At 43.0% G+C, this 27,546-nt stretch overlaps 1 protein-coding gene across 1 annotated transcript; it reads right to left on the bottom strand.

Moving 5' to 3' along the window:
* Positions 1–407: 407 nt before the first annotated feature.
* Positions 408–24,635, bottom strand: OGA (O-GlcNAcase). Its single transcript, XM_084264385.1, has 16 exons — positions 24,402–24,635; positions 20,634–20,685; positions 20,195–20,292; positions 18,885–19,015; positions 18,038–18,209; positions 17,027–17,125; positions 16,606–16,890; positions 15,903–16,061; positions 14,516–15,126; positions 13,968–14,142; positions 10,375–10,460; positions 9,403–9,507; positions 7,778–7,863; positions 6,621–6,813; positions 3,420–3,579; positions 408–2,674 (listed from the first exon to the last, which is right to left on the bottom strand). The coding sequence occupies exons 1-16, from the start codon at positions 24,586–24,588 to the stop codon at positions 2,538–2,540; spliced, it is 2,736 nt and encodes a 911-aa protein (XP_084120511.1). The 5' UTR covers positions 24,589–24,635; the 3' UTR covers positions 408–2,537.
* Between the last annotated feature and the right edge of the window lie 2,911 nt (positions 24,636–27,546).

Below are 27,546 nucleotides of genomic sequence, written 5' to 3'. Positions count from 1 at the left end.
TGATACACAATGCAGCTTCTCACCAAACCCACAGCTCGGGCCGTGCCACCCAGAGCCGTCCTGGAACCCGACTGTCCCCAAAAACCGCGCGTCCTGGAGCCCCCCCTGCTCTTCCTCCCGTCAGCCCCCCGTTGTACCAGGCAGGACGTAATTGGCATGGAATACTGTCTTTGGCCAGTTTGGGTCACCTGTCCGGGCTTTGCCCCTCCTTTCTCATGAATAGAAGTATGAAGAGCTGAGAAAGTCCTTGACTGCTTGACCACAACTAAAAACATCAGGGTGTTATCAGCACTGCTTTCATTTTAACTCTCAAACACAGCATTCTATCCACTGCTACAAATGAAGTTAACTCCACCCTGACCAAAACCAGGACAACAAAACACACAGTTCTTATTTACATTCACTTCTCAATTTTTATTCTATTTCTCGCATGGTCTTCAAATACAGTTTTACAGGTCGTTTTTTTTCTGCTACAGATACTGTTGATCTAAAAACAGATTAATGAAAGTGGCATTCCAACCTTAATGAAAATTCATAACCATGAAAGATATGTCAACATATCACTTTACAATCCTAGAATGATGGTATTGGCCTGACATTCCATAGGCTTATACAATTAACTTCTATATTAATAATAACAAAGTCATAGGAAGAGAAAACGTGGCAACTCCTTAAAAGCCAAGAAATAAGGCCACAAGCATCCTATGCTGTAATGTTATGCATCCAGCTAAAATAAGTTGACTCTGGTATCCATGAAGAAACAAAACTCTCCCACCTGATAAACCAAGGTATCAGCTACTCAACACATGCACTCAAAGCTGTATAAAAACTAGTGGCATTCAGCTCTGACTTACATGAAATCCCATAGCACAACACCGTACCTCTCTCTAGAAATGAAATGAACTTGTTTGAACTTAAATACTTCGCTACCGCATTAAAAAATTGTTCACATTCTGCAAAGGAAAAAGAAAACCAACAAACACCCCCTGCACGTGACTGCACCAGAAGGCCAAGCACAGCATCTCTTTACAGGTCATAGACATTACTGCAGCCTTAATGCTGTTCGTTAAAGGCTGCCTAACTACTTCTGTGTAGCTGGAGGCTTGTAAAGGGAACTGAACTTCCTTGTGCACCACTGACACAACCCAGGAGAATGGAAAAGGAAGATGAAGACAGCTGATGGCAGCAGGTGAAAGAAGCGAGGTGTTGCATACCACTGGCCAACTGCATACCTGGGACACTGGGGCTTGTGTGAAATACCAGTTTCATAAACAATGCAACTACCTCACAGCCGGATCCCATACTATGTTGATTCCATCCCACAGCCAAACATGCCAGACCTGGGTAAAAACATTAAACTCTTGGAGCATTTAAAAGTAGGTAACCATTTAAATAATGTGTAAAAATGTGCTTATTGTGGCATTTCTTATAGAAAAGTTATTTGATACAAATACGCAGGTCTCAAGACCCTGATTTAATCAAACTAGTACGAACAGGCTTTGAAACATTGTGACTGTTCCAAGGACAAGTCCCAGCTGTGGGCCAGCTCTCTCCCTCTCCCAGTCTCTCAGCCGCACTGCCCTGTGAACGTTACCAAAATGAAGGGGTTCAGCAGACCACCCTGTGGATTGGTGTTCCAGTCCCAGGAGAACGACCATAGCCTCAAGCAGTGAGACAATCTGCCAGCCGAAGGAAGGACCGTTTGGGATCCGCACCCCTTACCCAAGATGGTCAGTTTCTAGCCCTGGATATGAGGCACAGTAAGAAAGGTCAGTGCTGAGGACAGATTCGTTCTCCAATGTGGTTTTAGGTTATTCAAAAGTGCCATCTTGGACCTATACCTTTTCACTTTTCAAAAGAAAAAGTTACAAAAACCAGTAAACAAAAAGTTAGTCAGCATACCGCTAGGTTTATATACACCGAATTTACACGTTTGTCATTAAGTGACTTCTGCCACAGACCACTGCACATTTGTCCCTAACAAAGCACAAAGCTTGAACCAACGGTCATCAGAAGTGACAAAGGGTCATTGCTTTATCAACAAGCATAAAGATAGTCAAAAATAGAACTGTAGCAACTTATCTTTAAATTTGCTGATTGACACAAGCAATCCCTCCCATTTCTGCAACTTCCAGTTGCACATCCTACCCTACGACAGAAAAAAACCCTGCAACTTCATAGGTACTTCTGGCAGAGACCACTCTGCTGTCGACATGTGAATGCAGAGAACTGTCGTCAACCACGGCGCTGACTGAGAGGGATTCCTCTGAGAAGCTATAGCCCATGCAAGATTCCTTGGCACTTCACACAAGACCAGGAGAGGACAAGGTTTCTCTTTGTTAAAACAGTGTTTTCAGCAGCATTATCCTCTTCCAACAAATTACAGTCTGAATGTGTGATGGGTGATTTTCACATAGCCCCTTCTACCAAGCTGGCTTATTGCTGGCTTTGTGCAGCTAGACCATAGGAAGATCCCCACCACAACCTGCCCAGCTGTTAAGGGACTACAGTACTGGAACAGTTTGCTGTCAAGCACTTCACAGGCTTCTTCCAAGGATAACAACATCCTTTGGAAATCCTTCCATTTTAGCAATTTCAAAACAACCCAGCTTGCTGTAAAATTCCAGGATTCTTTTATCATCTGGTCTCACTTCACAAAAAGCCCCACGGGAGCCTGAAAAAGGAAGAGAGAAACAAAACACTGTAGGAGAAGAGTTGATGTATGTGCTTTTTACAGTAAGAATTACTAGAGTCCCCACCTATTTTAAAACCAATGAAACCACTGACCCAATTCCATATGGAGCATAGTGCCCAAAAGAGAGCAGATTTATGGCAATGTAGGTGACCATCTCATAAAGGGGCTGCACACTGCAGATGTCTTGTCAGTCTGAACAAACTGTCTCCCCTCTGTACACCTTTTATGTCACACAAAAGCATCCTGAAACTCCGACGCTGGCTCAGAACACAGCACAAAGGAACTGTGAACCTCAGGTGCACAGTAAGGCAGGCAGCCAAGTGCTTCCCCATATCGAAGTTTCAGTAACTACCCATGAGTGCACACTGCCACACATAAGGCAAAGCATCATTACCAGTGCCAGCAGGGGGAGTATAAACATTTGTGCGTTGTTCCAAGATGCAAAAACGTGTGCTCTCATTGCCAAATTGCTCCCTTAGTTCTTCCTATTTTCTAATTTGCAGGGTAATAGCTAAAGTGAACAGCTACCTTCTACTGAAGGCAGCAGCAGAAGTTAGCTATCCAAAAGCTTTTATAATTATTTACCTAAACCTAGAGCGCCAGCTATGGCGGGAACCAAACATGTCAGGCTGACGTGCCAATAGGCCAGTATAACATCCCCAAGTTCCACCCTACAACCAACGTGTAATTAGCAAGCCAGGACTTCTGAGTGCAAGCAGCTTACCATTAGCCTTTAGAGAAGAGAGCAGGCAGGCCATCATACTTTTGGCCACACTTGGATCTGTCACCTTTTTGTGGATATCAATCTTTATCAATGACGGGAAGTTGGCAAGAAATGACTCTGGCAACACTTCTTGTTCCTCGTGGAAGCTCAGCATTATTTTCTGAGAAGCAATAGGAAGCAGGCATTTAATCACTCAACACCTTTTCAGTTTCACTCACATTTATTAAGGCAGGCTGCTTTGCTCATGGAACATAACTCCAAAGGCTTTTCAACCCTCATGGCCACTTTGCTCCTTACCTGCTGAGTTGCTCACTGCACTCCAGAGAAAAAGGCTGAGTACAGAAGATTCTTACTGTCAAAGGTGACCAGACCCCTTGCATGACTTCTCAGTGACCAAAGCTACGAGCCAACCCATAACTAACAGTTTGTGCACAGGTACTCCCTTTCTTTGTATTTTACAGGGGCAGCTTTAGCTCCAAGTGTCCTAACCATCCACATGTAACCTTTGGTTCACAGCAGCCTGGGCACACCTCCCACTTCCATGCAACTACCTTAGATTATTTGTTCCAAGACAGATTTATCTCTAGCTTGACACAGGCTTTCTTGATGACTTGTTGATCACTAAAGACTACTTCAATCACCCAGGAAGGTCTCTGGGAATGTGACACCAGACATTAACTGGGAATGGAACAGTCAAGTGAGGTAATGCAGAAGTAGACAAAGCCAAATCTGAAACATGCCCAAGTCATTCTCCCTGCTGGTTACTCAATTATAAAACCTTTTCAGAACACTGGCTCAAAGCACACAAGCCACCTGACTTTGTTTCTGGCATAACTGAAAGTTATTTCCCTAACAACCCAAACTAAGATTTCATGACACAAGGAACCACAACATTAGCAACACCCCCATTTTTTTCAGGTCAAGTTTAAATGCAACCCCCTCAAATTTTGAGTTGCCCTTTCTCAAACTCTTGTGGAGAAAATCTCTGTTCCAAGTTACTACTTCAGACCTGTTGAGCTATTTCAGGTTCAGACCCACGCCTGCTCCCTCTGGGCTTTTCTCTGTCACAGCTGTAAGACACAATCCCACAGCAAGCGTTCAAAGCTAGCCGTGCTGCCTTCAAGAACCAAGGCAAAGGTGATTATCTGTTTCTTCCCACCACAGAAGTGCTACAAGAGGTAAAACAGGTTATAAAGGAGCAGAGTACAGGTGGGGCTAAGAAGTTAGAGAGATGATGCATTCATCTCTTGTGACCAATAATAACTAATGTCAGGAAAAGCAGATACCAGATAAACTTCCCTGACAGGAGCTCAGACAAAACTGCACAACAAGCTCACAACAGCATGATCCAAGTCAGAGGAATGGATTTCTCTTTTGTGAAACAAAACATTTTCTCTCAAAGTTTGGGGCTCAAGATGCACTTAAGTAAACTAGAGAACATCTGAACTGTATCAGAAGTCCATGATTTGAATGAAATTATCTAAAAAGTACAGAAAATGAAGCTTTTTAAGCCAAAGTGGAGACTGAGGTTATCAAGAGGTAAGAAGTCTGCCAAGGAAACTTATTCTGTGAGAAATTTTTCCCCCTACATGACCTTCAATAACAATGTTTTTTAAGCAGCTACTGAATACTCTCCATATTCCTTTATAGCATCAAAAGGCCAAACAGATGCTGGAGGATTTTATCTCAAGAGCCATGTACACAAAACTCCCCTACGCTCCCAGGAGCATCCTTCAAGGCCACAGTCTCAATAAACAGACTCTTTCTCAGTTACTGTAGGAGCAACAGAAACCCAGGGGCAACGAACCAGGAAGCAGAACATGTTTTTCAACATCTCAGTGGAAAAGCTAGGTCATCAGTGCAAAACATCTTCTGCTTCCCCTCTGAAGTCTGCCTTTAAACTTTAGGAAATCAAGACCCCTTCTCCCTTTCTGTACCTACTACAGCCTTGGCTAGTTTCTGGTACTTTTACATGCATTGTGTCTCCTTCAAAATCTGAAATTACATATACAGTTGAAAGCACAGCACTGTGCAAATGTTGAAGAATTCAATTCATAAAACCTATAGACTGCAGAATTAGCTCCACTTCAACAGCAGTAGTCCTTTGTCTCACCTATCCCAGAACACTGGTATTTGCTGCAAGGTGCTTTTTTTGGGGGGGGTTGGTTGTTTGGGTTTTTTTTAAATGTGCTTCACTTTTTCCCAAAACATGCCTATAAGTAGTTGACATCTTCACAACAGGGTGACAAGTATTTCATTCCGTTCCCAGGAAACCTTGCTTTGCTTGTGGGAAAGCCTGTGCTCTCAGAGCCATGAGCTCCTGTAAGATTGTACATTCCAGCCAACTAAAGCAAGGGCACACTGCCACATGTGCCACTTTTGTCCTGCACTTACCAGCTGACGATTCCCTTAGGAGGCTCACCAGTCTGACATCAGCCTTTGTATTCAGACAACTTGTTAGAGAATATATTATCTGTAAACTATTCTTCTTCTCTTCAGAGGGAAAGAGAAAGGCTAAGAAGTTGTGTTTCTGGGCCTCCCTCTACTACAGCTTTATCCACGCTTTCCACTTGCAGGTGTGGATCAGCACCTCTTCCTATTAAACACATTTCTTTCCTTGACAGGAATGCATCAGTTAGAACTTTTCACTATTTCTGACAGTTCAGTGACATTGCTTTTCTAATTTCTTCCAAAACCAATTCAAGATATTGATTTTTAGCACTTGCTAAAGGTAAAATGTTGTTTTGCACCATTTACAGCTGTCACACTCCACATATAGCTCATAGATTTTAACATCAAAACCAAGTGCTCTTTAATTCATTTTCCATACTTAAACTGATGTGACTATCAGGGGTTAGCCTCACCTGCAGCATGGGGAAACTAATATCTCCTTTTGCAGGAGAACACAGCAGAAGCAATCCTTTGTTTTCAAAAATACAATTTTCTCTAGGTTGTGGTGGCTTACATTGACTGCATTGATTGCTACACCTCCTGGGTCTATTACAACATCGCTGTACCCCACCGGCAGTGAATAATTTTACTGTCACCTTCTAAGACAGAAGATGCCACACTCATCAAATACTTCAGAAAGGTACAAAAATTGAATTACACAGAGGATCAAAACCGTGTAAGAATAACTAAGACCTGCTGTGGAAAGAAAAAAGTTCAGCACACACTTCTGATCTCGTGGGTTACACCAACCTCTGCCTCAGACAGCTCCTTGTCACTATTTGGTTTAGTATACTTTTCTTGCATGAAAGGGATCCAAGACATTTTGCATTTTTTGATGAAAGGAGTCACATCAACCGTTCCCAAAGCATAGCCACATATGCCATCCTCATCTTCCAAGACGAAGCAGTAGTCCAGGCTGAGGGTGAGCAGACCTCCTACTAACCTGCAGAAAGAAAGGTCCAAAATTCAGTCAAAAGAAGGTCACTTTGAACAAGTATGCTCATCAGCTACTCTGGAGGAGACTCTAGGATCATCCAAAGAAGCGACAGAGTCCTCTGTCATGGAATTAGTTCCTACAAAGCATTAACAGACTCATCAGCTGTCAAAACTCAGCTACGAGCGACATCTGCACCTCAGGATCCCACAAGGTAACTGCACACACTGCTCTTCTGACCCAAGCATCACCTTTAGCCCTCAGTTTCTCTGCTGCCATTACCTCGCTGTTCTACCATCTTCTCTTTCAAGTGTTTTGATACCAGTTACCACCTTCGTCTCACTGACAGAGCAGCAAGCTTCTCAATCACTTGAGACACAAACACCCCCCCCCGCTCAAAACTCAAAGTAGCTCATTTTACAGCCCAGACTTAATGCCTTTAAGCTTCACCTCACTCGTCATTGCTTATTCTTGAAGTTGATAAAGACAGCCTGTAACACCTATTTCGGGGGGGGGGAGGGGGAGAGAACCCCAAAAAATCAAGTCAGTCAGCTGGGAGATGGGTCCTCAAAAAGTTTCAATTATCTGTAGAATTAGACTAGGTTGAAAAAAATACCAGAGGGTAACTACTAAGAAAACTCTCATTACATACTTTCCAAAATCTGAAACAATAGGATATGATGATGCACAGGTTTCCTAATGCAGACATTTCAGCTACATCTCTTTTCTAACAGCTCACAACAGGTGACACCAGGGCACAAAGAGCATAAACCAAGACAGAACTGTTAATGGTGTCTTTAAGAAACCAAAGCCCCAATTTCCCGTGACCTACACAGGGTAGATTTTTTTTTGGTTTTAATCAAATGCTTTTTGCATTCTTCACACACACACTTTTCAAAACTCAAATTAAATACAGTGCCAGGACTTTATCCTTCAGAACCACATGTGTAGGCCATTCATTCCCCATACGTACTTATCTCCAATTAAATCTGGTAAGCTATGGAAGGGTTGATCAGCTCCATCAGCATACATTTCTCTGCAGATTTTATACACAGATGCCTAAGAGGAGAGAACAGATGATTTCAAGCCATCAGTCACATTCAAAAGCTAACAATTTTGGTTTTGAGATATTTCATTAACAGCTCCACTGTAAACTAGTACTGACAGGCATCTAAGTTACATAAAAGAACACCCATCCATAGGATTTAGATTCCCAAAGTATCTCTTAGAGTTGCTTGTCAAAAACACTCTGTTTAAATTCAGTGGCTGGAAAAGAAAGGCTGGAGGGCCAACCTCCTGCAGGTTGTAACAGCACAAGATTAACAACAGGATTAATTGCCAAGCACTCACTAAAGACCAATACCCTTGCAACATAGTGCCCTTCTAAAACCTCCAATGTTCAAGTGCAACAATTCAATGGCTGTGAAGAACAGACACACCCTGACTTCCTGCACCTTAAAAGGCTTTCAGCTGAATCTCTTGACAGAGTAAACTTGCATCAGTCAAACTTTAAGAAAGCTTAGGGTTTTCAACAAAAAGGCTTTCCATTTGACATGTCTCCAGCCTCCTTTTATAAAAAGGGAACTCTACCTCAGAAGACACAGTCTTTGTGACCGCATGATTAGCTGCATCACCAGTTGTTTAGATGGCTTAGAAATGCTGCCTACAAAGGAACAAACCAGCAGTCCTGCACTAAGGCAGGGAAAATGCTTCTTTGCTGCCCAGGGCAGAGCCTAAAACTAGCAGGTAAAGGAGATGACTGGCCTCAAAGTCATGATTCATTTCAGCTGCTGCAAATTCAACCTAAATATTTACGCTTCGAAGGAAACATGTTTCCTCTCAGTGTGGCTACAGAAATGTAAAGTTCAAGCTTTGTTAGTCCTTAGGTAGCTTAAACCGCATCCACAAAGAGCATCCATTCTTGGCTGATGCATTAGTTTCAAGTATTCTTCTTGCAAAGCTAACAGAAATAAACCTACACTGCAGATCTGTTCAGGAAAAAGAAGGGGGGACCCACTCCAGTAAATAAAGATTAATACAGAATTCTGGGTTTCAAAGTATCAAACACTCCAAAGCAGATTTGACGACAGTCCTTTCAAAACCAGGCAAAAAAAGCTTACAATCATAATTAAACCAGTATAAATGGCTGAAATAACATCACATTTTACAACCACATTTTGAGATACATCATCATCATTCTGCCCATAGAGTCCTGAGAATACCAATAATTACTGAGTGAACAGGTATGCACACTCCCCCTAAGGTTAAGCTGATGAATGGGGTCCCACTGCAATAACTCCTCTTCCAGCAGCAAACAATTTTAACTTGCCTTTCAGAAACAAATAAGGCACTTGAGATTTAAAAAAGTGGTGGGGTAGTAAGGCTGTGAATCAAGATGTGGGTATAGCTGTGCTGTTGCCAGCACATTCCTGAACCACAGGCAAGCCAGTTGACCTCAGCTGTCCTGCAATTTGTGCCTTGTGCAAGATACTAGGACATCTGTTGCATTAGAGAATGAAGGGACTCAGCGGTAACCAGTACTGCCACGAAAGACAAGGCATGGCTAACAAAGCAGTGACAAGTGTCAAAAGCAGTTACCTCATCTTTAGGAAAGTAGGGTCGTATGGTGTACACTTTGGAAGTGGGTGTTAATGGAGGTGGTTGAAAAAAGAGGTCATTTGCTCCATCAATAGGCAGCAAACGCTGTGAAAACAAAATACTTAATATGACTGTATGAACAACAAAACTCATCACGCTTGGGTGTGCACTGCAGACTCCCACATTAACATTTGCTACTTGCAGGCACCCCAGAAGAAGGTGGGGTTGGTATGCTTTACAAATGCAAAGACCTTATTTGAATAGAAAATATCCAATTGGTGTTTTAAAATATGCAATTGAAACAGCACATTAAGAGTCTGTTAAGTCTTATCTGCTTTAAAATACTTTTTACCAATCGTATCTACACTCTCTCTGTACAAGAACATAGAATGTCAGGAGGAAAGGTTTGGTCTGAAGAGGGTTAACTGGCCAGAGGAGACGCTTTATCCCAAAAGCAATGCGCTGATTCAATTTGCTGCGCGCAGAGCACCTGTGAGGGGGAAAAGTATAGCGCCTGAAAAATCCATGAACAAATCTGAACATGGCATAAACGCTGATTTAAGAGTATTTGCCAATCGAAATCTCTGCCACAAAGCGCATTCCAGCTTTCTTTAGACAGGAACCAGAATTTGGATGACTACCCTTTTGCTCATGGAATTCCCGTTGGCAGCCAAGCATGCGCGCATTGTGCAATTGCGGGCGCAGAGAAAAATGCTGTGCGACCTGCAAAGAAACAATGTGAGAGGTACCACTAACGCCGCTGCGCTTCGCATGCGCGTGGGACAGGCAGCATCTCCTTGAGAAATTACTGTAGAGAGGGGAGGAAAATTATTTTAAACCAAGCTGTAAGGCTAATGGGCTTTGGACCAGAAAGCCTTCGGCAGACCAATCCTTCCAGACCTCTGATGTGCAACAAAAGGTTTCTCATAAAACAAAGAAAAATGTCATTCAGTTGTGAAGTCATATTGATACCTGGAACTCTCCTGCTAGACCACCTCTAAAGGCCCAGGGTTCTTGGTCTCCACTTAAGAACTGTGCTGAAGATTGACTACGACACCCTGTTGAGATCAGATCCAAGCGGAGAATGTTACGAGAAGGGGGATTTCCTGGGTGTCTAACATGTCCAAAAAGCTAACACACACTTGTGGAAAAAGCTCTCTAACTGAGCTAGAAAATCCAGGGCTGGGGAAGGAGGCTGGAATAATGTATGATTAATCAACATTTTGTGCTTGCACACAAATTACAGCATTCCAAATCTTTGATTACCTACAAAAGAGCAGTCTAAGAACAGGCAAGGTGAGTCAGCTAACCCACCTCGCTGAGACCAGAAGGCACAAGAATGGTGCCATGCACAATTATTTAAGCTTCCACACTTCTTATACATTATTTTTTGTGCATTCGTGGCAGAAACCTCCACTTCATCTATGAAAAGATGACTTGTTGGAAGCTACATGGCTCGACAGCTATTATTGTAAATTTAGATCAAATAAATGCCATTATCACAGCCCCTTGAAAAAAAATGGACCTTTCTGAAGTCACATTTTAATAATGATTGTTTATAATCTAGTCAGAAAACTAGGACTGGCAATACATGCAAACAGTCTGGAACAGTTCAGGCAGCCAGGACAGTTGTATGAAGCTGTATTCTTGCAAGAGATTACACAGATTTACATAATCCAGGCTGTACCTTCCCAATGCTACCGGCACATTAAGATGCTAAGAATTGTTAACTGGCATTAAGTCACAATTTAACTAGTACACCCTGATGGACACAGATAATACTGGCTTTGCTTTTTTGCCTTTTGATTTACTTTTGTTTCTCCTCAAGCATATTAGATGCATCAGGGTTCCTGCCCATCAGCCAGCCACAGCAGGCCCACTGAAGTGTTCAGCTTTAAGTCACGCTTGCTTTAGAAAAGTAACTTCCATTAGCTGTTTGACTTTTAATACTGCTCTGCCAGCAAGGCATCACAGCCTTCAACTACTAATATGAAAAGACAACTCTGTAGAGGAAAATGAAATTTAAAAAGCACTGTTATCTAGAGTGGAGGTTTCAACTACCCGCCTAGTTTTCTGACAAGACGAGCAGCACATATACTCTTTTCCTGTTGTGGACAGCAATCTACCTCCTGTTCAAGTAACAGTCTCAGATCAGTACAGACAAGTATGTTGTGCTAGTCAGAGAGTCCCAAAGTGTGCCAAGTCTGACATTTAAGAGAGTTTAGGAATATATAAATACAAACTACCCTAAGGATGATAAATTTCAGAAACGATCCAAGCATCAGAATTTGAATTTGGTTTGCTCCCACATTTTGGAATTCTCATGTAAAAACATACCCTTCATAAGGAGGTTTAGTCAGTAACTTGGAAGACAGTATCTGTCTGTCCTTTGAGACTACAACTTAACTAGCACTTCCAATTATTACAGTAAAGAGCTGTGTGAATGAAGAGCTGTATAAATGAAAAACATAGTTAATGCCTTAGTCGCTGCGCAAATGTGACTTCAGTTCATGCCTATTGCACATCTAATCTACCTGAGCTGCCTCACAGACAAAACCTTTCCATTTTAATTAATTAATGACGACGCGCTGTGAACATCTGGCGCTGTCCATCCAATAGCAGTAGAAACTTGTGCTGAGGATTCTCCCATCTGTACACAATGGGGAAGAAGACAATAGAAGTCATTAGTAATCCATAGTACTGTACAGCCACACTAATTTTAGGGACTGAATGCTAGCTGGACTTGGGAGCAGAGGTGAAGAGAAAGAACATTCAGTGGACCATTGAGCACACCGTTGTGAAAACTAATTTGGATTTATAATGTACCTGATTTTATATAATGATGTATTTATCAAAGACCTTTGTTCTATATGTATTTGCACTAGTGATAAAACGCAAGCTGAAGACAAAAGCATCGCTTCTCACAGAAGCATTGTTAGCAAGAGTATTACACTGTCAAAAACATACTAAAATTAGGTTTTCAACTATCCAATACCAGTTTGAGTACTGGAACAGAACAGTGCCAAAGTTAACAGAGCTAGTATTTACAGAGTTGGCTTCTAATGTGAACTATTCCAAATATTTAATGCATTTAAAGACTTGAACCCAACTTTACAGCAATGATGAAAATGAAAATGGATTTCAGCTGAAATCGGTAGCAGTTTGATAATTCTGAAATGACGTCTTAGGTTGGGCCCTGAATGTTTAGACAAGAATCATTGTTTTCCTTCTAGAGTTTTGGCCTGGATTTTTAAGCAGATTAAGTTGTAAAAGAGAGAGCATTCTTTCTAGCTAAAGGTCAACATACTGCAAGAACAGTAAAGTTGGGAGAGTTGTGTCGCATGAACTGAGGTTTTTAAACAGCACTGTGCTGTTAACATACTACCATGCTGCTGAGTTTTCCGCCCAAGGTAGTACTCTTCTCTGTACTTTGCAGAAGGCAGTCTTAAAAGCTCTTCATCAACCATACGTATAGGGATCAGATATTTAATAAGCCAAAACAGAGGAAGTTTCTGAGCACAGACTTAACAGGTCTTTTCTGTCCCTGCTTAAACCTGCCAATGTTTAAGAGTAGCATTTGAAGGCAATCCAAACACTAGGACTAGACCGAGGTTGTGTAATGGTTAACCACTGTGAGGTTTGAGACAGCTACAGGAAGTGTGACGTGAGACCATCAGCTTTTGCTGCCTGCTGTGTATGTCAAGCAAGTCCACAGCATATTCCTTACAGTTGGATTGAAACCTGAAAGTGAAATGAGGTCACTAGAACTACCCAGGCCATGCTGGTGCTATCTGCCAACTTAGGATCCCGCAAAAATCTTTTAAGAGGAAAACAAAAAAATCACCAAAAAACCCCTAAGTAAAACACCACACATTAATAAAAGAAAAAAAAAGAAACTGATCTCAAAATAGTTTTTGTCTCAGACTAAATCTGTCTAGACAGCTCTACAATTTCCACCCAATACCAAAAAACAAATTAAAAAAAAAAATTTCAACACTTTTGAAAGTGTTTAAAGGAAATTGTTTTGCACCAGAATAGCCTTATGCTAAAGCTCGCATGCGCACAGGGCTGGGAGGATCGGCTCCCTCTTGGCCAGGCCCACTGAAAGGTCACTTCTGCAATTGTTCTGTTGAAGACAGCAATGATGTTATCAAGACAGAGCAAGCAGCAGATGGCTGATGTGGTCACATTTCGTAGTGTCATTTCCAATCATACGCCAGGGTATCCAGGGAGTTACATGGCATAGTCCAGTGTGCATTCAGTCAAGAGTAAGTTAAAGTCAACACTTACGTGTCAGAGGAGATTCAAGTTTCATTAGCCCAAGAAGAAAATCAAGGTCTTCAATCTTAAGCATCCAGCAGACTTCACTTATAGTACCAAAGCAAATTGACATCTAGCATTGCTTCAAATAGTGAGACAGGAAAACCTTTAGAACAGGGCCAAACCAGACCCCATGTCCAAGAGAACGCATTTGCCTGATACTTTGTTTTCCCCGTGGGCTAATTAAAAACAAACAAAAAAATAAATACACTATCTGGGATTATAATGGCTCCCAAGGCACCTACCTAACCATTGCACAAAAGATTTCACCATTGACATAATACTCTTGATATCCCAGACGTAGGAGTACATGTCATAAAGGATTGTCCTGTTGGCACAATTGGAGAGGCGAGTGAACATGCCCATCACCAAGCTGCACATCTCTTCAAACTTGGCTGCTCGGTTACGCCATTCTTCTATCTACAGAGGCAAAAGATCCGTAAGATCAAACAGACCCTTCTAAGGAGGAGATGTACCCTAAACATGGAGGAAGACTAGTATTCATTACTTCATTTACCAGCACGAACTATCTGGCTAGGCATGGCTGTTAGAAGTGAGGCCAACACAGGAATCACTCACTGGTCGCAGTCACTGGCCTGCCTTCATAGCTACACCGCACTACACAGCTTAAAACAGTAGATTCCACTGAAGGAATTAAAGTTACTGTGACCTGTGATTAGTTATACATTACTCTTCAGCTTTCAGGAAGCAGAACACCAATCTCTGTTACAGACAACAGGCAACACTGCTTAGAATTTTGATTCAAAAGGAGAGAAACAAGAGTCACACTCACTTTTTCAGCATCCTTTCCTTTGCAATTAACACTGACCACACTGCTATTTGCCCTGAGCCATTGGAATTCTCTCAGCATCTGTGCACCTTTGGGCCCATGTTCATAAGGAAGATAAAACAAGTCAGCGAGAAGCTGCAAGTCCTCTAAAGTCACGGGTTCTACTGTGTAGAGAGGCTTTTCATTTGGCCCAGGCACAAACTGTTCTTTGTTAATTTGTTCATCCGTCTGCATAGGGGCAATGTCACTACCAGAGTCTTCCTGCATAGACATCTCTGGGGACTTTGATTCAGCTATGCTCTCCTTATCGGTATCCATTGGCTTCAGCTCCTCTGCCATCTTGGCTTCAGCAATATCTGTCAGTATCTGATTAGCATTCTTGTCTCCATCGTCTTGTTTCTCTACCACCATGTCCATTGGTTCCTCATCAGACTGCTTCTTCTCTTCCTCCTTCACCAAGGCCGGTGACTCGCTGCTCAGCGCTGCCCCCTGACTCATGATGGGTTCCTGGTAAACCGTGGTAACCACAGTTGCTGCATTTAGAGAGGATGGCGCCACCAGAGGCCCTACATCCCCTACAGCAGTTTTAGCACCACTGTGGGCCACTTGCCTACCTGAGAATAAGAAACAACAAGTTTAGAGTTTTCAATATCTGCCAACTAACGTTCAAATCAGCAACTTCTGCAAACCATTGATGATTCTATTGTCACGGCATCTGACCAATGCAGCTTCTTTTGCTACTCTGACTGTTCACTTTTTGCCATTGTAATACTAATTACAGACCAGGACTTTCCCCTCCATGTAACTGATAAGCAAAGATAGGATGGGGAAAATGTTATGGAAATTAGTTAATATTTATGTGGTGCCAGGAGCATTTCTGACTATGCCATCAGAATAAAAAGCTCTCAAAATTAACTTTTCCCCCCTGCATCAATTTCTAAAGTTTTACTTGGATAAAGTGAACACTTCAAGGTAGAAGGACTGGTACTTAGTTACATATTTCAACTGCAAAAGTGTAATCTAGGGAAAAGGGAGATATGCATGGCCAACCTGCTCTAAACTCACCCTGCTTGAGCAAGGTGGTTTGACTAGGAGATCTCAAGAGGTCCCTTCCAGCCTAAACTATTCTGTGAAAACTGAGGAAGATGGCACCTTAATTACTACTCCTCACCCAATGTTTTCATGCCAGCTGAGTTTTAGAATTCAGAAAAATAAAGCCACCTTAAAAACACAGACTGTTCTAGGCAGAACTGGTGTCTACAATAATCTAACACCCACTTCCAAAGACGACTACTTTTCTTCCTATTCTTTGTAAAATAGTTTTAAGCTAAATGCAAATACTGAAGCCCTATTTTTCTACCATCCCAGAACAATACCAAATCAAACTCACTACTGTATTGCTGAGGTACTCCAAATTCCTGCAACCATTCTGTTAAGGCCAACTTCAGGGCCATTTGCGGGCTGTAGAGAACGTCTGTTTCAATATCTTCATCGCTCCCCTCATTTTCCAATTTAATCTGGATAGAAACTGTACTGTCTTCAGTATCAGCTACAGAGGCAAGTTTAAAGAGTTATCATGCAAGTTTCATTTAAAATAAAACCAGTCATATTAGAGAGGGCATTCAACAGCCTTACTTCAGAAAGCAGGACAAAGCATTACATCCTAGTTAGACAAAATGGAAAGCTGTGCTCACTATCAACGCCATCACAGAAACCATACACAGATATCAAGACTTCCTGGCATTCAGAGTTCCTTTTTTGATCTGAACCACTTCTACTCCAATTAAATCAAACCTGTGGACACTTATATCAAATTTGGGCATTGAAATCGCTTGCTGAGAGTGCTCTTTATACAAGCACAAACACCTCTCAAGACTTAGTTCTCTGGTAGCGTATGCTACAGATACTTCCCTGGAAGTCAATAGAAAAATCTAGATGCCCATTATCTTTCAGGTAACTGCCATTTACTTATAGGACAGAAAATGCTCAGTGATCTTAGAAAGAAAGACTTGCTATGGAAAGGCTAGAATTAAATAAATTATGGCTTATATGGTTAAGCACAGATCCTGGGGCAAACAGTTAGGCATACTTACTCATCACCACATCTTTTCTCACGCCGTTCATGTTAGACTTGTACCAGGTTGCAAGCGTGTGAATAGCAACATAATTGGCTTCAAATTCACAGTTTGGATTGGTCAGAACTCCCTTTAGTCGAGGGATGAGCTCAGTTGACCGACCTTTGTAAGGCCCAAGAAAAAGCCTCTTTTGATCGTAATCGTTAGCATGAATGTTGTCCCAGATAACTGGTGCTCTCCTGATGATTTTCGAAACCTCTTCGATGGACTCTACTGGAATGTCTTTGGATACAACTTTCGGACCTAAGAGGGAAACAGGGTAATCTGAGGGCTATGAATATACTTGAACATTCATTCCCCAAGTACTTGACAGCTTATTTTACTGAATAGTTAGGAAAAATCATTTTTAACACCAACAGTGAATTCAAACAATGTTTACCTGTCCATAACACCTCAATGCCAGGGAGAAGCTTTTCTCCAACAGTCCGTAAATATGGTGACTGGGCAACATTTGGATAACAGAAAGTTCCACAGTATTCTGTACAAGGAAAGAGAATGTCACTGCTAGTAGAAGGATGCACACATGTGACAATACACTCAATGGTCCCATGAACACACTGACACAATACTACCATGAGAAGAGAAACATTTATAAATCAATCAATAAAGGCTCAAAAGTCTTCAGTAAAAAGAACATTATGAGTGATGCTTACCACAAAGGTCAGAAAAGAAAGGTAGAAAATTTATTTTGAATTGCTCAAATATCAAAGTTAGGAAAAAACTAATAGTCTATAATAGAAGGGCAGGTTACAGCAGACAATGTGCAAGAGAATTATAGACTGATTATGAAGTGCTAATACATAAAAATCTCAGTTAAAGAGAAGGTCTGCAACAGAACCAAACCACCACAGTGTAGTGATAACATGGCAACTGAATTGAATTTTCCATGCACCAACCCACACCACTGATTCTCTCTCCCTTATAATATTCTTACAGGTATTGGAGAAAGCTTGCAATTTAAAAGAACAATCACAGAAGCACAGAATTATTCAACAATGATTACACCCGAGTGAAATTAATCTTATTTTTTTAATAAATAAAGCAACCTGGTGTCTAGTAAAAGCGAGCAAGTAGCCATATCAAGAAGCCAAAAAAAAAATGGTACAAGTCAAATAAAAGTCTTCCTTTAACCTAATTTTCAGTTCAAACTTCTCAAGCCATTCTGTCAAGCTGCCTTTTTAGCTTGGCATTAAGCCGTTCAGACCCATGTAGATTTGGCAAAACCCCAGCATGTATTTCAACTACTTGAACCTTCCTTTCTAAGTCAATTTCTTCAAACAACCCCAAAATACTCCTTGAAGCAGTGATTAAATATTAAATCAGTTTTACAATCAGAAAGATAATAGGGCCTCTCCTTTAAGGCGGAACTACATGATTCATCTCATTTTACCTGTAGGACAGAAGAGGAATGTGTCTGGTTCTCCTAGATATTGATAAATTTCATTTGTGATCGAGACTTGAGCATGAGCGAAGGAACTGAAAACTTCTTTGTCTGCTGCACACATGTTGTGATCGATGTCATCGAAGAGCAGTGCAAAAGATCTGCAGCCAAACTGGGAAACCTAATACAAGAGACAAGAGCAAAAGGTTTCATTTTTAAGTTATTTGTATTTCTTTCTTTAAAAATCAAACTGCAGATTTTTAATGGAAAAGCTACAGGAATGGGGCAGAAAAAGTAAGTGAGGCAAGACAGACTTTTATATCTATTTACAATGAATGTCTCTCTCTGCCCTACTGCTCTGCTTTCTCAAAGATCAGACCTCTAAAGACCCACAATTCGTTCCAGTTTTGACAATCCCTAGCTGATCTCACTGGACAGACAGCAGGGAGAAAAAAGCTAACTTTGTAATAGCTGTTGAAGAAGAGAGAGAAGTCAATTATAAGAACAAAGACAACCCGTATGTCAGGTCTGCCTCCAAAGGCAATTTCTGTGGATAAGAATTCTAGCTTTAGAAATGCATCTTGGTTTCAAGGTCCTAAAATACTCTGAAGACAAAGTTCCCAAAACAAGCCTTCAGAATCCAATACCAGACTTTTTTTTTTTTAAATCTAAATGATCACTGTCCACTTCTGCAATGCAACCTGAACACATCAATTTAAATTGTTCAGAAGCATCCAAACTAACACTACTACTGGAAACATTAAAGAAGCTAGTGAAAAGCTGCAAGAGTGAGTAGGGTACTGCAGTTTTCAGATGAAGTATCAGAGCAACTGTGGTAAGTTTGTGCCATGCTTACCTGGTCCAGCTTGCGTTTCAATGTGGATACCTCTTTAGGATTGGAGAAAGTGATGTCAAGTCCAGGTGAGATTGCATAGATGAACTCTATTTCATGTTCTCGTGCAGCTGATATTAGAGTCATTAGCTGCTCTGGAAATCAAATTCAAATATTTCAGAAGGAATCAACAGTTTAAAAAAAATCTCAGATATAAATAAATTAGAAAAGGCAGATGCCTCTGCTCCCTTAATAAAATATCATCACCATTTGCTGGAATGTCTGAAAATTAACACAGCAAAACCCACAAATTTATTTGGAAGAGTTCTAAGGAATTAAACCAAAAGGAATGTAACAACTGTCCTTGTGTTATTATTTTCCATGTAAAATTTTTAAAAGGTATAAACATTCCTCTTTATTTCAATACTGAGGGACAAATGTGGATGCAGTCTCTTTTTACAGTATGCGTGTCAACAGATTTATTACTCACTTTTACCACTTTTGTCACATATTCTAAAAGCCAATTCAGCATAGTACTATCATCTCACATGACACCAATTCACATATTATTCATACAACTGAAGCTTGAAGAACATGAAAAATGGCTTTTTTGAACACTAACATACAGAAGTAGTTGCTTTAAGAAACAAACTTTGAATTTAATCTTCCATACAATTAATAAAAATAACTCTTTTTAGAATATTTAATAATCTTTGTTGTTATTGGCAATTATCTTGCAGTGTTGTTCAGATTATGTTTCTGTAGTGACTCAAAGTGGCCTCCAAGACAGATTATTTTCAAGCGAGTATGATTTTTCCCCTCACCCAAGGAAAATAATAGTCCCCATAAACCCCACAGACTAATAAACCACAGTAGATCCCTTATATGCTGGAGGTGCATAAAAAGCCTCACACCAGCTTAAACAGGTCCTTTATGTTCTGACTAAATAGTCAGAAGCTGCTTTTCTGACTGGTACTCTTCTCATTGAGACCATCTTTTTTTCTTTTCTGAAGCAAATAATTTCCACTTCAAAATAGGGCTCAGACATTCAAGAGCCAGAGGAATAATTTTCAGCAACCTTTCCCTGGAAAAAAACTGCATCTTGTAAGACAAAGCCTTAAGAACAGCTTTAGAAATCATCTGTAGATTTATAGTTAAGAGAAATAAATCCACATTTGTACCAAAGCTCCACTAAATACATCTGCAGGGTATTAAGAACAGGTCTGTACACACCTTTGGAAAGGGCTACTGTGATTAAGCACACACAATTGTAATGACCCATTCATTCAGGAGGCTATTTATAGAAAACACAGAGGGGAAATAAAGGCAATTACCTGCTTCCTCCACAGAGTACATTTCTCGCCAGAACATCCTGTGCTTGTAGTCATCCTTTGGAGCATACAGGTATGTATTTAGTCCCCACTTCTGAAGTCTATAAGCATTAAAAAAAAAAATCCTTACTTGGGAGGAAAAAGTCTAAAAATTCAGGAATTCCACATTTCATTTGATCTAATTTTAACTCGTTTACTTGATGCAATTATTGTTTTTATTCATTGAAGGTTGGGTTATACTATTAAGTCATAATAGCATGCATACCTGATGCTGGACAAATTCAGTCTGGGCAAGATGGAAAGGTGAGTAAGAGCCCCCAAGAATATTGATATTAGGCAAAATGCTGCCCCAGGTTAGAACAGCAATTCTTTTCAGGCTTAAGTTGAAGATTATGATTATATTGCAAAGGAATGTGCTGCAGTAAGAGGAAGCATGACTTGCCTTCTAAAAAGTTCTTTCCTCTGCTCCATAACCCAAGGTCTTCCATAAAATCCTATGGGAAACAAAATTATCCAGTTAGATGTTACATTATTCCTGCTCCATGAAACATTATATAAACAATCCACTATTTTCTCCTGCTTTTGCTATATTCATAAAGAAGCTTCCCAAATCAGAAAGGGAAATATAAAATCTAGTTAGCATTAGGAAAGTGTAATAAACTAAACTGATCTAAAACATAAATACAATTATAACTTATTTAATTTCTTATGATCTAAGGTCCTATAATTTTGGCCACTGAAGCAATTAATTTTTAGAATCCAAACTGCATTCCTGAGCATATGCCCTTGACAAGTCAAGCCTACATTATTACAAGAGCAGACTGAACAGTCATAACCTAATTAAATTATCACTCCAGACACCTACAAAATAGATTTGATTGTAACGTGCACACTGAAGACACTTGAAAAAGTTTAACAGCTCAAACACACATAATTGTCAGTACAGTTTAGAATGCTAAATACACACACAGAGTATATAAATACACCCTGAGGTAGATGATGTGTAATTCAAAAAAAATGCACAAATGAGTCAACTAAATGCTTAGGATTTCATTCCTTTTATTCAGTTTAATAGGCTCCTTGTCAAAATTAACTTGCAAGTTGGTGTCTTTACAATTCCCACATCTTCACAAGCTAAGATGATGTCTTTGAATAATCATATAAAAGCATCACATGAGTGATTTTACAATAGCATATATTCAAAGTTATGGAATTCCATGGAAATTGTAACTGCTTCTGGTTTTAAAACTAATCTCCTATTCTAGAAACATAATACTTTAAAAAAGCACTCTCAATGCACTCTTAGTCAAGTAAATTCACTTAGACCTATGTGCAAACAGTTCCACCACAAGTGGGCACTTCAAAACAAAGCTTCAGCTCAGCGGTTTGTGCAAAGCCCAGACTAAAATAACACTGAAATTTAATAAGCTCTTATTTTCAAACAGCACGGCCACTCAGTGATGAATGATGCTCCTAATACACAAAGCTCACAGGTCCCCACAGAACACCAGCTCAAAAGGTAGACAGTATCCTCATTTCAGAGCTATTCACAATTGTAAGTCGCTAAATATTTGGTCTCACAGAGGTCAAAACCAGCCTCCTACAACCTTTCAGTGCTCGAAACTGATGCAACTGAAGCATTTTCTATATACTAACAACTATTTCCTTTACCTGCTAAGTGAACAACGCTCTTTTAAGAGGCTTAAAGTAGGCTCAAGGTTTAAAAATGAGTCTCTCAAAGAGCGATCATAGACTAACTGGCACCACAAAGTGGCAGAGCTGCGTAACTACTACTCCTCACGAACTGCAAAGTGACAGAACAGTTAACAGAGGAACAAGCTTGAGATCAGTTGCAAGGCATGAAAACCTCTCAGTTTATTTAACCCAGGACAAATTTCTCATTTTCGCTAGCATTACCTAATTCTGACTGATACTGCCCTGAGGAAGCTCAACAACCTACAGAAGGAATGAAAGACTGCAGTACCTAATGAATACCACCTATGTCTCATAACTCATTCAGAACACTTTGGCTTTACCCATTATACTACTGTTCCAGGTCTGCTAGCCTAAAGCAGAGCAGGGGCCTGCTATAAAAAACCAAATAATCAGATAACAAAAGCTAATTAAATAAGGCTGAAGAGAACATGCTAATCCAAAGTGATACTTTTCCATCTGTCACCACATTCTTAGATTATTAATGTCACAAGGGGATGACAGTTCTTGGATCTCTCCAACTAAAAATCAAACTGGTTTTGGATTACACAAGCCTGTATATGTCAGGCTGATGCAAAGTCAACAGATCAAGCCAAATACCTCATCCCAGGTATCATGTGCTCCATCACTAAAACCCAGGATTTCCTGGAGGCAGAGTACTAGAGTTTTGCATCCAGGACTCTTAGATCTTATTACTCACCAAAACAGTGAATTTGATACCTGTCATAAACTCCTCACATTCTTAGAGTGGACTCCCAGTATTTTTGCACAGTATTTGGCTAATCCCCCACCTTTTCTACAAAAGGCCCAAACTCTCCACCTCGCTGCTTTAATCTCAACCGTACCTCAAAAGCCTGTGTTAACCACTGCACTATGATTAAGTATTTATCTACACTTCTGAAGTTAATCCCTGTTTTTCTCCTATCCCTCCAAGTCTCATGAGTCACTAAAGAGGCAGATGTTTTCACCCACTACCGTTTACCTCACTCAACCCGTTGGTGCTGGTGGTTTTGTGGGGTGGTTTTTTGTTGTTTGTTTTCTGGGTTTCATTTTAAAAAAAACTCCTCTGTCCCTTCCCCCCTCCCCGTATATATAGATATAGATAGACCAGTAACTCCTAACTAGTGTTAGACTCCTTCACTAGGCAGGGGCCATTTTCTTGCTATGTTTTATGCACAGTACAGTCAAGAATGCCTGCACTGAAATACATGCAGAGGAAAATCAACAGCGTAACTAAGATCACAAGAAAAACTATAATGGTATATGCAGCAGCTGACAGATGAACAAGAGATCCATGGTCAAGGTGCACCAGTAGAATCATGAGAAAACATGCTGTTACAATCTGCACTTCTGTTCACTGTTATATGTCTCCAAAACCTTCAATTTAGCATCTATCTTTATGGTATTAAGAAGTTAAAGACAACTCTCTGCACACTCACTGTATTTAAGCCCTACTAATTGCTAAAAAATAAAGGCATTAACTGGGCCAAGAGCACTTCACAAAGTGACATCTGCAGAAGCCAAATGATCATTTCAAGATATGAACAAAAGGCATTTTGCAAGCAATGCAGATACTGCATTTGATAAACTGCCTGTTTCCCTCTCCATTACATTTATTAATCATTTTGTTCTCCTACTGGAGATCTATTATAGGTACAAAAATAATAGTAGTCTACAGGAACTTAGAACAATTCCAAACCAACTATTATGATGGGAATAAACCATTTTTCTTATTGGCTTTCAACCAGCTATCTTAACCTTTCAGAAATGTAGATAAACTCTGCAGTAACTGAGAAATGTAAAGAGAGACCCTTTATTCTGCAGCTTCTTCAACAATTTAAACCTTTTAATGCTCCAACTATACCAAAAGACAACTGTTCTACACAATTAAAACAGTAGGCTACAACACTTTAGAGAACAGGGTGCATTTAACATTGATTCCAGAACAGATGTCTACGGGATCACCTATTCCCTACCTAAGATACTGAATCTGAGCCTGTAACGCTCAGGAAGAGAGTATTCAGCTGGGATAATCGCAGCTATTCTCCCTGTCCTACCTCCCTCTTTAGACACGTACTAGCAAGTGAGCCACACCACTGCCTCAGCTTCCGTGAGGCATCATCGGCCCGTTGGGGGTGCCAAGTCCGCCCTCACCCCGCCGAACAGCTGCCACCGAAGGGCACTCTCAGCTAACGAACAGCTTCCACCGCAAGCCCCAGGGGCAGTAGCCCCGCCCGGGAGCCGCGGGGCTTCTCCGCCCCCCAGCCCTCTCTAGCGGAGGGAGCCCCGGCCAAGAGCCGCGCACTACCCTGCTCGCTGAGCAAGCCCCTCCGGGCGCCGCAATGGATCGGGAGAGGAGACGGGGAAACAGCAACGTCAGCTGGGACCAATCTCCTCCCCGCCCCGCGGTCTCCCGCAGGCCCAAATACCCCCCGCCCCGTCCTCCCATACCTCCCGTCTCCCAGGGAAACCGGACTCCTCTTCTGAGGGCTCTTACCTTCTACGACGCCGCAGAGGAAGCGGCGGGAGCCCAGCGCTGTCTCCGTCTCCGTGTCGGTTTCCTCGCCCCCCGGTACCGGCCCCACGGCGGCGCCCGGCGGCTCTAAGGGAGCACCGGGCACCCCGGCCGGGTTGGGGCTGCCTTGGGGCTCCTCCAGCGCCGCCTGCCCCTCCTTCTGCACCATCCTGCCGCCCGCCGCCAGGACCCCCGCTCGCTGGGCCGGGCCAAGCCGAGCCAACACGAGTCCCTCTTTTCCCCTCTCCACAACCCCTTTGTCTCCGCCGCTCCGGGGCCGCCGCTGCTTCCTGTTTACGGGGCCCTGCGCCTGCGCGGGGAACTGGCCCCAACCGGTCCGCACCGCTCTGCCCGCAGTCCGGAGGAGCGCAGAGGGAGCGCCGGAGGAGCTGCTACCGCCGGAAAGAACGACACGGGCCGCCACGGCCTAACAACCCCCCCGCCCCCCCTCCCTCGCCGCTCTACCGGGACCGCGCCACTCGAGCGGGAACAACGGACTGAGAGGAAGGAGTTACCTCAGGGAACGGGCGGAGGGGAGAGACTACCAAGGGCGCATGCGCGGGACGCGGAAGGGCGCGCACTGCGCCTGCTCGCCAGGCCGGCGGGGGGAGGGTCGAGGCCGCGGCTGCCCAGGGCGCCTGCGCGGAGAGCTAGCGCGTGCCCACCGCGCATGCACGAAAGGCCCCGGGGAAGGGGAGAGGCGGCAATAGGGCAACGCGCAGGTCCGGAGTGGGGGAGAGCGCATGCGCTGTGGGCTTTGTGTAGGGAAGCGGTGTCGGGGTGGAGGCGGGGGGGGGGGGGAAGGGTGGATGGTTGGGAAATGAAGTGTTTACTTCGGCTCTACGCATGCGCTGTGGAGGAACAGCGCGCGGAAGCCGCGCGGGCGGGAGCACGAGTGCGCCTGCGCAGAACTAAAGCGGCGGCGGGCGGGAGGCGTCCGCGCTGATTCTCTTGAGCCGCGACCTACTTCTCGAGGCGCTGCTGGGGTCCCGCGCGGGGCCCGCCGGGACTGCGGCGTGGACGGGAGCCCTCGGTGCAGATCCCCGCCGCAGGGCGGAAGGGGGCCGCGGGGGGGGGGATGTGCGGGCAGAAGCCCCCCACGTAGCCGCTCCTTTCTCGGTAACAGCCTGGCTGGTGTTGTGCTCGCAGGTGTTTAACGCCTGGAAGGGGCTGAGAGGATGCTGGAGGCTGGGCTGCCAAGCTGAGGGACCTGAGGGCATCCCTCCAGGGGAAAGCTCCGGCCAGCTTGGGGCTGGGAGCAACAGGCACACAGGTCCCAGGCTGTGACCTCCCATGAGCTTAAAGAGAGAGGCTGGGGAGGCAACCCTACCAGCTGACCCCAGCACAGCAGGTACCAGCCAGCAAAAGCTGCTGGAAACCCCAGCTCAGGAGGAAGGGCTAGAGAAAGCCTGCAGATGCCATGACAGCCATGTCATGTTTCAGCCAAACCTGAACAAGAGTAATGGAAACTAATTAAAAGCATCCCCACTGATTTAGATGCTGTTTGGCTCCACCCAACTGTCCTGGTTTTCAGCTGGTGCAGAGTTAAAGCTGGTAAAGGACAGAGCCAGGGCAGCTGACCCTAACTGGCCAAAGGGGTATTCAATAGAGAACAGTGTCATGCACAGTATGTAAGAGGGGGAATCGCTGCTCAGGGACATGCTGGGCATGTGGATTCCGGGCAGTGAGCAAATTGCATTGTGTATCACCCATTTTGTGTATTCTTTATTAGCATTTTTGTTCTTCCTCTTCCTCTGCCATCCTATTAAACTGTCCTTATCCCAACCCACGAGCTTTACTTTTTCCTTCCCCTTCCACTCTCCATGGCACCAAGGACGGGGTGGGAAGGAGTGAGTGAGTGAGCAGCCACACAGCACTTAACTGTTGGCTGGGGTTAAGCCACACCACCGTCTCCTTTAGCTTTCCCAAAACCCTCCCTTGCATTTTTGAAAGTCTGTTTCTTGCTTTTTGAGCTTATTTCCACTGACGATATCTTGGCATGACAAGAAACTGAAGACGGCTGCATTCCTGGCTCCATCTATACCCTCAGGAAGCTGCAGCAAAGCCCCTGGCCAAGGAGCATCTCTAGTTACCGTCACATCCAATCTAAAGCTTTCAAAGAGCAAAAATAGCAATTGTACTGCTACCCTAAATAGTAACTAGCTAAATTGTATTAGCACATAACAAGCCTTTATGGAAGGGTTAGAGAGGAGAAACGCACAGAATTTGGGTGGAACACACAAAGTACTCTCCTACTGCCAAATGCAGAACCAAGCAGTTGGCTGCTGAATCAGAAGGGACCCCAAAGCAGGTACCACATCAGCAGCTCCATGCTGAAATAATCCTGCTGTAGCAGTTTCCCCAGTGTCAGGATTGCATCCTTTTACAAGATGTTTGTGTTTCTCGGGGATATTCAGGATGCTGGAGTGAATCACTGCCCCAGGCTGCATCAGCTGCCTGATCTAGTTACTCAGCTATTTCCCCACATAACTATTCTTTTTTTCCTCTGAAATCTGGGAAAAGATTGCTTGAAACAACACAAGGCTGCCCTTTGCAAATGACCCGTCAGCTCTTACCTCTGTTCTCAGCATAGACCCAAGAACTTGTCAGTTACTCACCCTTAAATGCCACCTCCCAACAAGAGATGCTGGGTCCCAAGCCCTGCCTCACACAGCAACTTCTTGTAACAAGCTGATGACACCTGGAGGGACTGACCCTGTCCTCCAGCTGCACTCCCCTGCCACAAGCTACTGGCAATGATCCCCACACAAGCCCATTCCCATTTAATGCAGAAAGGCTACGGCAGCATTTGAAAGCTGACTGAGCCCCACAGCACCCTTTTTTCCCCCCATGCCACCCCAGTCCTTTTCATGTCCTTCAGCCTAGGGAGAGGGTGCCAAAGGACCCCATCACTGGCTCACAGCATCCCTATGTCACAAGAAGGCACATCAAGCCTGCAGATGGCATCACCCAAAATAGCAACCAGCCAAGGAGAGCTCACAGGGTAGGGTATGCTGGGAAGGGTGGGGCAGAGGAGAAAGTGCACCCAAGCCCATTCATGCTGCTGCATGAAAGAACAGGCAGACTCACAGCTTTCCTTGTCCCACAAATGGCAATCTCCTCCCCA

The sequence above is a fragment of the Gallinula chloropus genome (genome assembly GCF_964237585.1).
Source record: "Gallinula chloropus genome assembly, chromosome: 5".
Taxonomy (NCBI): Eukaryota; Metazoa; Chordata; class Aves; order Gruiformes; family Rallidae; genus Gallinula; species Gallinula chloropus.
This window is presented reverse-complemented; position numbering and strand designations above follow the sequence as displayed.